Source organism: Mus caroli, unplaced genomic scaffold (genome assembly GCF_978045245.1).
Source record: "Mus caroli unplaced genomic scaffold, Mus_caroli_1 scaffold_4, whole genome shotgun sequence".
Lineage (NCBI taxonomy): Eukaryota > Metazoa > Chordata > Mammalia > Rodentia > Muridae > Mus > Mus caroli.
This window is the reverse complement of record NW_028227259.1, coordinates 8,540,893-8,555,000: the sequence shown is the minus strand read 5'-3', so window position 1 is coordinate 8,555,000 and position 14,108 is coordinate 8,540,893. Positions and strand designations below refer to the sequence as shown.

The window sequence follows — 14,108 nt, the reverse complement described above, 5'->3', positions numbered from 1 at the left end:
AGGCACCATGTTTAAACAGTCATGGATTGTCGACAACATACCTTCAAGCCAACCTGATATTCCATCAGTTCCTCCAGCTCCTTCTGCTCCTTCACTAATTGCTTCTGCTTGAACACCACATCTTCCCGCAAGTTTTTGATCTCCAGTCTCTTCTGGATCACCTCCTTGCGCAGTTCTTCAGTGCTTTCTTTCAGGAGCCTCGTCTTCTTCTCTATTTCCTTTAAGCGTCATGAGAATGGTCAGTTAGACAGTCCAGGTGAATGCTCACCTACTTTAAAATGGGACTAAAATCAATCGCATCCACTGTATCCACTGGACATGTTCTAAGACTCATGATTCCCAGGAAGTTCAGGGGAACTTATTATGCCTGATACATTCACCCACAGCATGCGATATACCATGTTAACTAAGCATGTGACGGTTTTGAAGTACTTTTTACAATTGAGTGCTTCATATTTTAAATGTTTTCTGTGTTAGTTTTTATTTCATACTAAAAAGCACTGTGAAAATGTACATTCTGTTTCCTTGTAGCTTTGAGATTTGACAAAGTCAAATGCAAATAATCTGAATATCTGTCTGGTGGTTAGCCTAAGTCATACACGGCAGCTAACTATGAGGAGGCTCGAATCTCCACACAGTAGTACCTCAGCATCCTCCGTCAGGCTCACAGGACACTTGGTTTCCTCTGCTTTATTATCTGCAGTGGGCTTGACTTACAGATAAACACCTTTTTTTATAAAGGTTCTATATTTTATTACTGGACAAACATCCTAATTTAAGACACAAAAAGTCTCCAGGTTTAAATGTTGAAATCCATCTAGTAGGACGGATTGATGACAATTCAGTATAAATCCTCAGTCTTGCCATTGTGTGAATTCTTACAGACCCAGCTTCGTTCTCCTCCAGTGTCTTCTCATAGAGTTGTACCTGATTTTGTTACCAGTTTTCATCCGGATCCACTGAGGAATAGGGCGATTTTGCATATGATAAACACCTTCTTATATTCAGAAGGGCTATCTGCTAATAATAGTCAAGTGGATAGATTAATTAGCCTGCTCTGAGTTTTTGTTGAGATTCCTATGTACTTCTGGAAGGAGTTAAAATAAGTTACCTAAGTCTGTAACTAAAATTCAAATTTAAATTGCCTTCTCTTCTTCTTTCTCTTCTCTTCTTCTCTTCTTCCCTCCTCTCCCCCCTCTCCTCTCCTCTTCTCTTCTTTGACTCTGTCTCTGTCTCTCTCTGTGTGTATGTATGTGTGTATGTGTGTTTGTCTGCCTGCCTTGCTGTTTTGGGTCCACATGAGGTCTCAGCTACTGCTGCAGTGCCACACCTGCCTGCCTTTTGCCATGAAAGCCTCTACTGACCTGTGTAACCATGGGCTCTAAAGTATATACTTTCTTTTACATGTTGCCTTGGTCATGGTGTGACAGTGATGTGTTGTCTTTATGAACCAGGTCTGAGAAGCTCAGAAAGTTCTGAGTGCAGTAGCAACAGAAGAGATGCTCTTAAGTGACAGGCACAGAAACTTATTTTCTTCTAGAAACAAAGCAGATACTGCTTTGTGACTAAGCACAGCCTCGAGTAGATGCCAGCACAGAAAGCCTATAGCATGCCTGGCTTGGGCCTACTCACAAGGATGTCCCTCTTCCTCGTGGCATCTGCAGTGACTGTGGATTATTGGTGCTTCAAATGTCTCAGGGTGTGCTATTATTTTTAAAGGGATTTTTGAATACAGCTGAATTTAATAAACTCTAATACTTACTCCTGGCTTAGGTATCTTCTCAAATTCCTTTAATATGATACTCTTTTCTTCTGTTAAGCTGCCAAAAGAAAATACCATGTTTGACAAAATGTACCAAAGAGTAAGCTGTTTCTGTCCAGCGCCTTCCTGTTTTCTCTCAGAGGGTTCCCAGGCTGTCTCCTCACATCCTAGTGCCCCCTCTCTCAGAGGGTTCCCAGGCTGTCTCCTCACATCCTAGTGCCCCCTCTCTCAGAGGGTTCCCAGGCTGTCTCCTCACATCCTAGTGCCCTCTCTCTCAGAGGGTTCCCAGGCTGTCTCCTCACATCCTAGTGCCCCCTCTCTCAGAGGGTTCCCAGGCTGTCTCCTCACATCCTAGTGCCCTCTCTCTCAGAGGGTTCCCAGGCTGTCTCCTCACATCCTAGTGCCCTCTCTCTCAGAGGATTCCCAGGCTGTCTCCTCACATCCTAGTGCCCTCTCTCTCAGAGGGTTCCCAGTCTGTCTCCTCACATCCTAGCTTCTCTCCGTGATGGCTCTGACGCTCTTTAGCCTTTAGGTGTTTCCTCCTGCCTACACTCCAGCAGCAGCATATGTTCGTACCTAATACGCCAGCTCTCTGGGCATGTTATTATAAGTGTCCTGGATCATGGGCATCCCTGTGGATTAGGACTCCTCCCAGGCAGGCTCTGGACCTTTTCCTGTCTACATGTTTCTGCCTCGAATTACGACTGGGGCCTTCCAAAGGCTCTGCCCTGCCTGACTTCACCCTTGCCCTGATAGTCAACCCTCCTTCAGTTCAGTGATTTTTAGCAACATGAACAAGATCCCATCAGTTTTCTGCTCAATAACATCTAGTCAAACCTGGACCAAGTTGAAACTCTGCATCATCTGCCTCTCCAGTCTTGCTGCTTGTCACATTTCCCTCTCGCCAACTTGGTCTTCCTGAATCTGTTCCAACCGCAGGCTCTCTGGCCTGCCCGGTTCCTCTGCCTGGCTTCCTCTGGATCATCCTCCTAACACAGTACTAACAATCCCCACCAGGCTTGTTTTATTCTTCCATGTGCGCTCCTCACTGCCTGGTATTTTGTCACGTGTTAGCTCTGCAAGGACAGAGACTTTGCTCTTTTTACACTGCGCCACCATTGCTAGAAGATAGTTGGCACTTGATAATTAGTAGCAGGAATATAGCGGATGGCTGAAGCTGGTTTGATTCCTATTTTCATTCTTTGAAATACATAATTTGTAAACTAAATAAAGAGTCACACAGAGAAATAGAGCTGCCGGAAGAATGACCCATTGCTTCATGTTATTTACATCTGAGTTGGGAAAGTACCATGGACATCATGAAGGGAAGACCCTGCAGATGTTCACAGCTGTGAATAAGGGTCATCCCAAGAGCTCCCACATTTTACATGACATTTGTATTCCTCAGGAATGGTATTACAGAGAAGCACCACTGAGAGACATAGAGCATTGGAGCAGAAGAAACTAAGCAGAGGCCCTGTGACAAACACACTTTATATCTGTCATATCCTTCCCTCTTCCTGAATACATAGGAAGGTTGCATTTTATAGCTTCCCTTGCATTTGGACTGGGGACAATGGAGGGTGATTGCCACCTGCCTTCCCAGCCACACCGAATGGAAACCACTTGGCAAGCACACAGGATGGGGGCTGTGCGACTTTCACTGAACTATGTCAGAACGGAGAAACACACTTTTCCCTTCCCCGCCCCCCTTTTTAAAGATAGGGCCACTCCCAACCAAAAAGCCTACACAGGCTGGTCCAAAGCCCCTGGCACATCTGTAGCAGAAGGCTGCCTTGTCTGACCTCAGTGGGAGAGGATGCGCCTGATCCTGTAGAGACTTGATGCTCCAGGGGTGGGGGATATCTAGGGAGGGCATCCCCTCAGAGGTGAAGAGGAGAGGGTGAGGGGAAGAACTCTTCAAGGGGGGACCAGGAGGGGGCAACAGTTGGGATATAAGTAAATAAAATAATTACATCATCATCATCATCATAACCCTAGCTGTTCTGGAACGTGCTACACAGGCCAGGCTGGTCTTGAACTCACAGAGACCCACCTGCCTCTGCCTTCTGAGTGCTGGGATTAAAGGTGTCCACCACCACACCAGGTCATAAAAAAATGTCACATTTCTCTACAGTCACAGTAAGATTTATGTACTATTGTTTCCTCATGGCACTGGAGCCTAACCTTTCTATTCCCCTTTCTGTTTCCAAAGTTCCAGTGACAAGCAATGACTTCCAAGTCAGCATCTCCAGCCTGGAACTTCTCTCAACTGGCAAGTTTTCACTTCTCAACTCTTGGTAGACAAAGCCAGACTTTTCCAGTGAGAGTCCATTTGTTCCCCTCTGAAGCCTCACACTTTCTGCCCCATCTCGTTTCCAAGTGCACAAGCTGGGGAGTTACTCTTGAGTCTTCTCCACTTCCTGCCTCTTTTGCTACTGTCCCATGCGATTCTCAGGTTCTCTCTCTTTACTCGCTCTGTTTTTCAGACAGAGTATTTTCTATTTATCTTGGAGTCACTGACTTTTCTTTCTTTCAATCTTCTGTTCACCCATCGGTTGATTGTTTAACTTTTCAGTTACTGTATTTCTCGGTTATAAAATCCCCACATGAACAACTTAGAAGTATTTGGCTGCATCTAAGACTGTGTTTTGGGGTTACTTTTGTAGTGAAAACCTGAATCAGCTGGAAACAAACAATATCGAGAGATGGTCTTCATAAGTTGCGGCTTCTGAGACTTCTGTTCTTCCGTTAGTCTTGATGTTTGGAGTTGTTTGTTGGTGTGTGCATGTAAAAGCTGCAGTGAGGTCTTTGTCACTTAACTCAGGAACCGCTAGCATGCAGGCTGACATCTGCTGTCTCTTAGGCAAGCTGAGCTCTCTTTGCCTGGTTCTTCATATGTGAAAAGTGTTGAATGGTTATGTAATGGGATTTTAGGCTTTACTCAGAGCCCATGAAAACAGTTGATATTTTGGCTTTAGTAGACATGGTTCAGTTCAGGTCAGGTCAAAAGATCCAGCCAATGCTGCTGGCAGCTATGGTTTTTAGACTGGTTTAATTTTCAGCACCTTTGCATGGCTATCTAGAGCTTTCCTGTTGGGACCTGGGGAGTTGACTGACCATTTAGCTAATTCTCAAAGTTTCTGCGGGCTGTGTGGGATCAGATCTACGAATGTGCAGCTTGAGGGTGAGCCAGGAAGTTCATGAGCAGCTCGTTTACATCCATGAGCTTTGTCTAACCCCTCATCAGGAAGCTCAAAAGAGTTGGATTTTTCTCTGTTGATCTTTAGGGTAAACTTGGAGGGTTTTATCAGAATCTAAGCAGCCTGGGAGAATTAAAACACCCAAGTCTACTTGGCTCTGACTTTCTGGGTGAAAGATGGAAAATAATTCCATCTAATATTGCTCTGCCTCTCCTAAGAAGGGCTGGAGTGGACAGGAAAAGCGCCTGCAAAGCTCACAGATCAGAGCCATTAGACTCACTCAAGCACTGACGACGCCTGATCACAGGACTATCTGACGCTTCCCCTTCTCCAACGATTCCACCCTCTGCTACAGTCTTATTATCGCAGCCCCTTCTCCATGCTATGCTGTGTCTGGTCAGCAAGAGAACACAGCCAGATTTAAAGCATCTAGAATCACTTAACTCTATGATGAGATTTGGGCCGGGTGGAGCATTGTGGTCATACTCAATCAAACAGATCCTACCAATTAGAAAGTCCAGGAACAAGGAGCCAGGGTAGACCTACATCTGTGCATCAGGTTTTATTCTAGCATATTTTCATTGGTAATGATGTACATTAATGATTATGATGCCTGTCACATGGAACCTCATATAAATGAGCACAGATTCAAGCTGAAGTTTTTCAGTTTTGAGTATTTACCACTTGGTCCTTAGACTTATCTTTCCCCTACACTGCTACACAGCACTTTGGGCATGCTGCCACCAGGGGGTGTTCGAGTGCTGCCAGCCATTGCTGATGAAGGAAACAATGGTAACATGAACCCAAGATAAGGGCTTGCAGTCTTCTCTTTAAATAGATACAAAATGGCGTTTTCTTTGAACAAACAGAATGGTTAGTTATCTAGGACTATGAAGGCCGGTTGTATTCCTATTAAGCAATTTCTCCTTTAAGAAACGGGGACTTTTACTTCCTTTAAAAGGTGCACTCTTCTATTCTCAAAGAATAACACTGTGTACCACGGGTAGTTATTCCATTCTTGCACGTATGCTTAGTAAAATTATATTAACTGCATATGCACGGTTGAGTTTATTTTTGTCGAAATTACATAATGTTTTCCTAGTTGCTAAACAGATCCCACAATTAGTAATTGAATAGTTATTCTCAGGGTTTTCTATTGGGAGGAGATACTATGATAAAATAATTCTAAGCATTATTTATCGCACACCAGGCCTATTGTATGCAGGAATCTACACACATTTCTACACTCCACAGTTTTGCAATGTTGTGCAAAAAAAAAAAAAAAAAAAAAAAACAGAGATAAGTACTTCCCCCCAGTACAGTCCTGGCTGTGACAGGTATGGGGACTCCAGAGTTGGTGCCAGGCACCTCGGGAATACAACCTGCTGAAAGACGACCAGCTTTTCAAAACTTCAGATGACATTCTATTTTTTACATTTATAAATAATGTCATAATGTTGACAGATTACATTTAACCTGTTTTACTTTTTTTTAGATTTTCATTTTTGCATGGCATTGCTGGGACAAGACTGGTTTTTGATATGGTAATACATGCCACATACTAGAGTACATGTTAACTCTTAACCTCATATTCAAATAACCCTTGTCCTCTCCTAACGTAACAAGCCTGCCTGGAGGCTACAATCACTAGTCACTGAAATCACCCAGACACCAGGACATCCCTGCACATGCCCAGCTTGAGGGTTGCTGCTCTCCGAGTCCATAGCGTGCTGGAGGTCACTGATTACCGCCTTGCTTCCCTAACTGACCAAGGCTTGTCAGAAAATGTCAGAGTTAGACCAAGAAACAAGTTGCACTGACTGCCCACATTTTAGGAACTACTGGAAACCAGGGAAACTCAAAAGGCAACAGGAAAGGGGAACATTGGAGAGAATATTGGAACCTTTATCAGAGAAAGCTTTTAGAAAAATAACAACTTCCTTGGTTGCAAAATAAGCTCCCTGCAGTATGATTTAACTACTTATTTATCTATATTTAAGTATGATCCCTAAACTAAAACTGTGTAACACAGATTAATTATTAACTAATCAAAACAATTTACTAACCATTAGCATCTATTAAAACGCTTATTCTGTGTGAAAACAGCTGTTGGGCCTGGTGGCCATGCCCTTAATTCTAGCACCTGGGAGGCAGAGGCAGAGGCAGAGGCAGAGGCAGAGGCAGAGGCAGAGGCAGAGGCAGAGGCAGAGGCAGAGGCAGAGGCAGAGGCAGAGGCAGAGGCAGAGGCAGAGGCAGAGGCAGAGGCAGAGGCAGAGGCAGAGGCAGAGGCAGAGGCAGAGGCAGAGGCAGAGGCAGAGGCAGAGGCAGAGGCAGAGGCAGAGGCAGAGGCAGAGGCAGAGGCAGAGGCAGAGGCAGAGGCAGAGGCAGAGGCAGAGGCAGAGGCAGAGGCAGAGGCAGAGGCAGAGGCAGAGGCAGAGGCAGAGGCAGAGGCAGAGGCAGAGGCAGAGGCAGAGGCAGAGGCAGAGGCAGAGGCAGAGGCAGAGGCAGAGGCAGAGGCAGAGGCAGAGGCAGAGGCAGAGCTCTGTGTCTTTGAGGCTAGCCTGATCTACTTAGTTAGACCCTGTCTCAAAAAGTATAAGAAGAGGAAAGAGACAGAAGAAGAAGAGGAAGAGAAGGAACAGGAGGAACCAGCAGTAGCAGCAGCCAGGAGGAGAGAAGCCAAAGTAAAAGTAACTTGATGTTGCTCTTGCCAGTCACCAGTGACTCAGACGTTCCTGAAGATGCTGGGGTGGAGGATGTTGGCCACTTGGACTTGTATTATTTAGGCCCTGAATACAATGATAGTTTACTGTGCTGAACTGACCAATATCATCTGTATATTTGGATGAATAGCATTCTCTCATTGGCTTTGCTTATTTTTATCTATGGATGAAAATGCCTACTTTTTTTTCTCTGGGAGTGTTGAGTGGATTTATTTCTGTACCACATAATATCAAGTGTGTGAAGGCAACGGACATCAAACACAAAGCCCATTATTCTTCCCTGGAATTCCCTTTGCTAACAAAATTGTTTTCATGGAAATGAGCTTATTAATTCTGGAGATATTGATATTAGAGGATACCAGGGGGTCTGCTCACTGTAAAGTGCCCCATGCATTTGACTGTTCTCATTCATTGTAAGTGGCAATACACCACCCTTTCCCTATCTTAAGGAGCTTGGTGAACAGTTTGCCTGTCTATACCTAAAAGTCAAGAAACCCTCCACCCCCACCCCAATTCTTTTTTCTTGGCAGGAATACTTGGAAATTTTAAACAATTTAAAAACCAGCTGACTTATGTGTTCTGTACCCTTTCACAAAATGTCACGAATTCCTATTTGCAAGACTAATGAACAACCACCAATTGTTTTAATTTCATTATTTTCTTCAGCTGAAAGAGTGCTCACGGAAATAGCTGGCTTTCCCTTTATAGTTCTATCTGGAGAGTCCTAACAAATTTAGACTGAAAGACACATAGAAAAAAAAAAAAAGCTGCCTGTTTTTCTTTTTCTTTCTGAATAGAATTCTGTTCATTAAACTGCTTCCTTTATCTATCCCTCAGTTGAAAAAAATAAGCAACAAGGAAAAATCTCAAGGTCCGGGGTTCGCATGGTTGCCTGGAAGCCACTCAGGCATTTGCTGTCTCCATGCAGGGCTGAATTGTGTTGTAGTGTCTGAATTCTACATACTGTTAAAAATAGCCAAAGCTCTCCACCTTAAATAGAAACAGACTCTAGGAGGGCAGGTTCGACTTTCTTCCCAGCACCCAGGCACAGCACTGGCACATCACAGCTCAAAATCCCAGTCACCATGCAGGGGTGCAAGCTGGACTTTCATGGAAGCAGGGGGATTTGGGAACCAGGTTCACCCTCCCACTGGCACCTGCTTTGCTTCACTGAGTGACTCCCCTCTAGGTCTGAATAAGCAAATGACTCTTCCATGAGGATGTCACTTTTCTTTAGTAAGAGGGGACGAAAGTTAACTTACAGGGTCCTGTGGCTGCTGTGTTAGAAGATAAAGTGAAGGCGATGTGACCTGGGTGCCTAGCAACATGATCTGGTACAGTCAGGAGCCACAGCTATCCAGGAGACAGGAAGAGAGAGGGACAAAAGAGGAAGGGCAGGAGAGCAAAGAGGCTGCCAAGTCCTTGCTCTGTTCCTCCCTCCCCCCACTTCCCACCCCCAGCAGTTTCCAAAGCTCCAAACATGGCAGGGATTTTAGTTTCCAGAGTTCTTTGCCCAGCTCTTGTGTGATCTTTTAGTGAAGGGAGCCAAGGGGAAATCTAACCGGGCTTGTAATTGTTAGCTCAGACTTCTTATACCTAAACGCTCTCCCAAATTAACTTGTCACGTGGAAACAGCCTGTCTCCAACAAGCAAAGACCTCACCTAGTCAGCCTGCACAGACTGTGGGACAGTGGAGCTGTCTCCAGGGCGACCCAGGGACTCACCTAGTTAGCCTGTACTGAGTATGGTACTCCCTTTCTTGCACTGCCGTGTATTCATTTTGGTACTTGAGCAGCTGCTCCCGAAGTTTGCAGACCTCAGTGTTGAAGACCTTGGGGAAGTCTTCGGCTTGCTGCAGACAGACCTGCTGCTGCTGGATCTGCTCCGTGAAGCGCTTGGCGTTCTCCAGCAGCTGCACCTCAGACTCCTGCGTGCTGGGTTTCAAAGACATTGAGATATTGACAGGGGGGACGTGTGCACCTTCAGGACACCCCTCCTTCCCCACTCTCCCGTATTCCTGAGAGGATTTGGGGGTAGGATGGGAACATGTCACAGATGTTCCTACTCCTGGTTTCAGTTTGATCAGTCATACTAAGTCTCAGCACTGGCAAGAACGAGGCTCAACTACTGGCCTGAGTTACCCAGCCTCTAGCTGGGAGAGGTACACAGTCAGCTGCAGTATCTGCTCATGAGTTCCTCCAGAGGTCCCTAGATCCAGAGTAGGGGCAAGCAGAAGCAGAGTAGAGGCAAGTAATCCAAAGGATACTCCCTCTGACTTTGAAGAAAGACCAGGGCTCCCAAGGAAGGGGGGAAAAAAGTAATGGGCCCCTCAAATAACCCAGAAATTCTTTTCCTTTCTTTTCTTTTCTTTTTTTCTTTTCTTTTCTTTTCTTTTCTTTTCTTTTCTTTTCTTTTCTTTTCTTTTCTCTTTTCCTCTTCTCTTCTCTTCTCTTTTCTCTTTCCTTTTTTTTTGTGCTTCTAATTCTCTAAGTAAGACTGAACCAAGATCTTTTTTCATTCAGACCTAAGACATTAAGCACGCTTTTTAGCAGCCATTAGTGGGAAACTAGGAAAATTCCCCTATAAAATTATGCACATTAATCAGCTTTTAATCCTGCCCTGATGCTTGGCTAAAAATAGTCTTGACTATCACAGAAAAGAGAGTTCCTACAAACCCAGCTGTATTCTGTGACCTTGTCCCGGTTTAAAGAAGTGGCTGCAGATCTGGATAGACCAATCCCAAGAATATTCCAGAACTCTTGCGTGTTACAAGCTAGTACTGGCTCCTGACTTATAGTCTACATGGCCTATCTGTCTCACGTCAATGTGGCCTATCTGTCTCAGACACCCTACCCAGCAACCATAGGCAGGCCTTTGCTATTTTATTTTAAAGCCAACACCCACTTCTATGTGTGTATCCTATTAAATGTTCTTACCAAGAAAAATCTCTAGGTTTCAGCTCATTTGCAAAGATGTCCTAAAACAGGATTGAGGCTGTCTTAGCTGAGGTGACAGGCTTCCCCTACTCTATTTTCTCACGCTTTACTGTGTCATGTGTTTAGTGGCATCCAGCCAAACATTTATCGGAGCCTCATATGTTCCAGGAACTATGATAGGTGCCAGAGAGCAAGCAGAGCAATACTGGTGAAAACTCCTCCAATTTCCAGGAATGGAAATGGGAGTTGTTCTCTTATGCTTCGGTGCTCTTGTATGTTAACATTCTGTTCATCTGGCATAACCTGGCTCCTTCCAATGACAGCTTTCCAGGCCCTAGAGTTCTTCCACATGGAGAGGAGGGCAGCACAGAAATGAGCTTCCAGTCAGAACATAGGTCGTAGTTTACACATATACTCGTGTGACATACAGTGTCAGGAGGAGAGAACTTAACTTCTAATGTAGTCTTGTGGAACACTCAGTCTATGTGGGTTCAGTACTTCCAACCCATATCTGCCTGCCTGCAGCCCTAGCCACAAAAACAAAGAGTCTGCTTCACTGTGCTTTTCCAATGGGCTTGAGAGAGAGTGGTGGGTTTTGTAATAGGTAGAGAAGGAAGGAAAAGCTCTGGAGGAGGTAAACTGTGAGCAGCAGAGGGGAAGTAGTTATTTCACAACACAAGCTGGAAGCAGAAGACATCACTACATAGTTTTGGTCCTGCACTGATAGTTTGTCACTAAAGAGAAATAGCTTCAATACCCAGTGGCAAGTAGTAGGCTCTGGGCAAAGCTGATGGCTTATTCTGTGGATGCCCATCTTCTGACCTGCTACTGACTCACATTAGTGAGTCACAGAACTTAAGCTGTCACAGAACTATACTTCTGAATGACAATTGGAGAGGGGTCTTCTTGTCCAAAGTGTCTTCAATAGTCATCATACATACATCAGCGCCTACTCTGCCTGAGAACTGCACATGTTTGTCATCTCAAGGTTCAAGAGCTCTTTTCTTCAGGAGTAATTCCTAATGAGTGGTGCAAACAAGTGGACAAGTACCCTGGCTTTGTCACTTCCTGGTAGCAGAGTTAAGATGGTTCTCTAGTCAGAAGTCTGTGACACTGGGCCCAGAACATGAGCCACAGATGACCCCACCCACCTCGTTTCTTCCTTTTCAGTCTCCTTTCTCACCCATTCACAACTTCTTCTTTAGTGATTTCTAAAACCACTTGAACTCTGATCTTTGCCCCAGATTTCAGAGGGAAGACAAATGAAGACAGGTCCCATTTGTTATAAGGAAGAAGTACAGAGACGATAAAAGGTGACTCCTTGCTGGCAAAGAACATACCTCACCACTGTATCGTGTAGCAAGGTGTACTTGGCTTTCAACTCTGCCATTCTGGTTCCAGGAAGTTTTCCCTTGGAGTGCAGCTATTATAGAGAAGATAGATTACCATTAGACATCACTGTCCTTGTGCCTATGGAGGAACATAGGTTATTTTTAGCCATCACTGTCCATATGGCTGTGGATGCACATAGATTACTGCTAGCCATCACTGTTCGTATGCTGTGGAGGAGATGAAAAGACTCATATTTGTCTTCTAAAGTCTTTCAGCTAAGCATTAGGAGGACTGCATGGGCAGCAATGTGGCCCATTCAAAAGCAGCTGGGTATCCCAGAGTAGTTCCAGCCTGCCTCTTGTAAGATCTTTGTTTTTGAACAAGTCTTTAAACCTCTCTAGGCTATGATTTCTTCACCCAGAAACTCAAGGAATGAAATATCTTCTTGTACTAAAAGTGTATTTCTAGGGTAACAGACATTTTTGAGTTGTATGGACTACCAGGACGGTTGCTTGTTGAAAGAAGGCAATCTTGGAGCAGGAGCTGCACACCTGTCATTTCGCTCAGAAACGCCCTGGCAGCCAGGGGTTATTTTTTAGCTTACCCAGGATCTTGGGATCACTGGTGAGTGGAACGTAACATCTATTCCAAAACAACTCAGAGGGACTTGGGCCAGCAGGAACAGGGACACAGGAAACCCACCTGACCAGCGGCCCGACCAGTGGCCCAACCAGTGGCTGGGGTTCCTCCCATGCCACCTTGGGCACAAAATTGGCGGATGGTCCCAAGTCCCCAGACCATTCAGCAGGCACCCTAGCACACCCAGGATCTTAGGATCACTGAGGAGAGTCGGCCTCCAAGGAGGGCTCTGACCCTGGGACTCAGGTGAGAACTCCATCTTTTATCCCAGGTCTCTCAGAGACCAGTCCACGCAGGAGAGAGCACATGGGCCTCAGAAGCAACAGAGCTTCTTGGACAGGGTCCCTTGTCTGCAGAGAATGCTCTGACCACTAGGCTCAGGAGAGAGTTGGACTCCCAGGAGACCTGACAGAGGGTAACAGAATCACAGGAGGAATAAGCTCCAACCAGAGACAGCTAGAACATCTATGTCTTAGTCAGGGTTTCTATTCCTTAACAAACATCATGACCAAGAAGCAAGTTGGGGAGAAAAGGGTTTATTCAGCTTACATTTCCAAATTGCTGTTCATCACTAAAGGAAGTCAGGAGTGGAACTCAGGCAGGTCAGGAAGCAGGAGCTGATGCAGAGGCCATGGAGGGATGTTCTTTACTGGCTTGCTCCCTTGGCTTGCTCAGCCTGCTCTCTTATAGAACCAAGACTACCAGCCCAGAGATGGTCCCACCCACAAGGGGCCTTTCCCCCTTGATTCAATAATTGAGAAAATGCCTTACAGTTAGTTGGATCTCATGGAGGCATTTCCTCAACTGAAGCTTCTTTCTCTGTGATAACTCCAGCTGTGTCAAGTTGACACAAAACTAGCTAGTACAATCTAACACCAGAGATTACCAGATGGCTAAAGGAAAACATAAGAATCTTACTAATGGAAACCAAGACCATTCAGCATCACTACAACCCAGTATATCTACCACAGCCAATCCTGAATACCCCAACACACCCGAAAAGCAAGATTCGGATTTTAAAATCATATGTCATGATGCTGGTAGAGGATTTGAAGAGGGCATTAATAACTCACTTAAAGAACACAGCTAAACGAGTAGAAGCCATTAAAGAGGAAGCACAAAAATCCCTCAAAGAATTACAGGAAAACATTGCTAAACAGGTAGAAGACCTTAAAGAGGAAACACAAAAACCCCTTAAAGAATTACAGGAAAACACAACCAAACGGGTGATGGAATTGAACAAAACCATCCAAGATCTAAAAATGGAAGTAGAAAAAATAAAGAAAACCAAAAGGGAGACAACTCTGGAGATAGAAACGCTAGGAAAGAAATCAGGAACCATAGATGTGAGCATCAGCATCAGAATACACGAGATGGAAGAGAGAATCTCAGGTGTACAAGATATCATAGAAAACATTGACACAACAGTCAAAGAAAATGAAAAATGCAAAAAGACCCCAACCTAAAACATCCAGGAAACCCAGGACACAATGAGAAGACCAAACCTAAGGAT

General features: G+C 44.9%; 1 protein-coding gene across 1 annotated transcript in view; it reads right to left on the bottom strand.

The window, feature by feature from the left end:
- The window catches only part of Ccdc146 (coiled-coil domain containing 146), a 128,208-nt gene that overhangs the window by 29,464 nt on the left and 84,636 nt on the right, over nt 1-14,108 (bottom strand). The window contains exons 3-6 of the mRNA XM_021163157.3: nt 11,965-12,047; nt 9,413-9,622; nt 1,763-1,820; nt 42-218 (exon numbers count right to left, since the gene is read on the bottom strand). Of these exons, the coding sequence (XP_021018816.1) occupies nt 42-218; nt 1,763-1,820; nt 9,413-9,622; nt 11,965-12,047 (528 nt within the window). The remainder of the gene's footprint in view (nt 1-41; nt 219-1,762; nt 1,821-9,412; nt 9,623-11,964; nt 12,048-14,108) is intronic.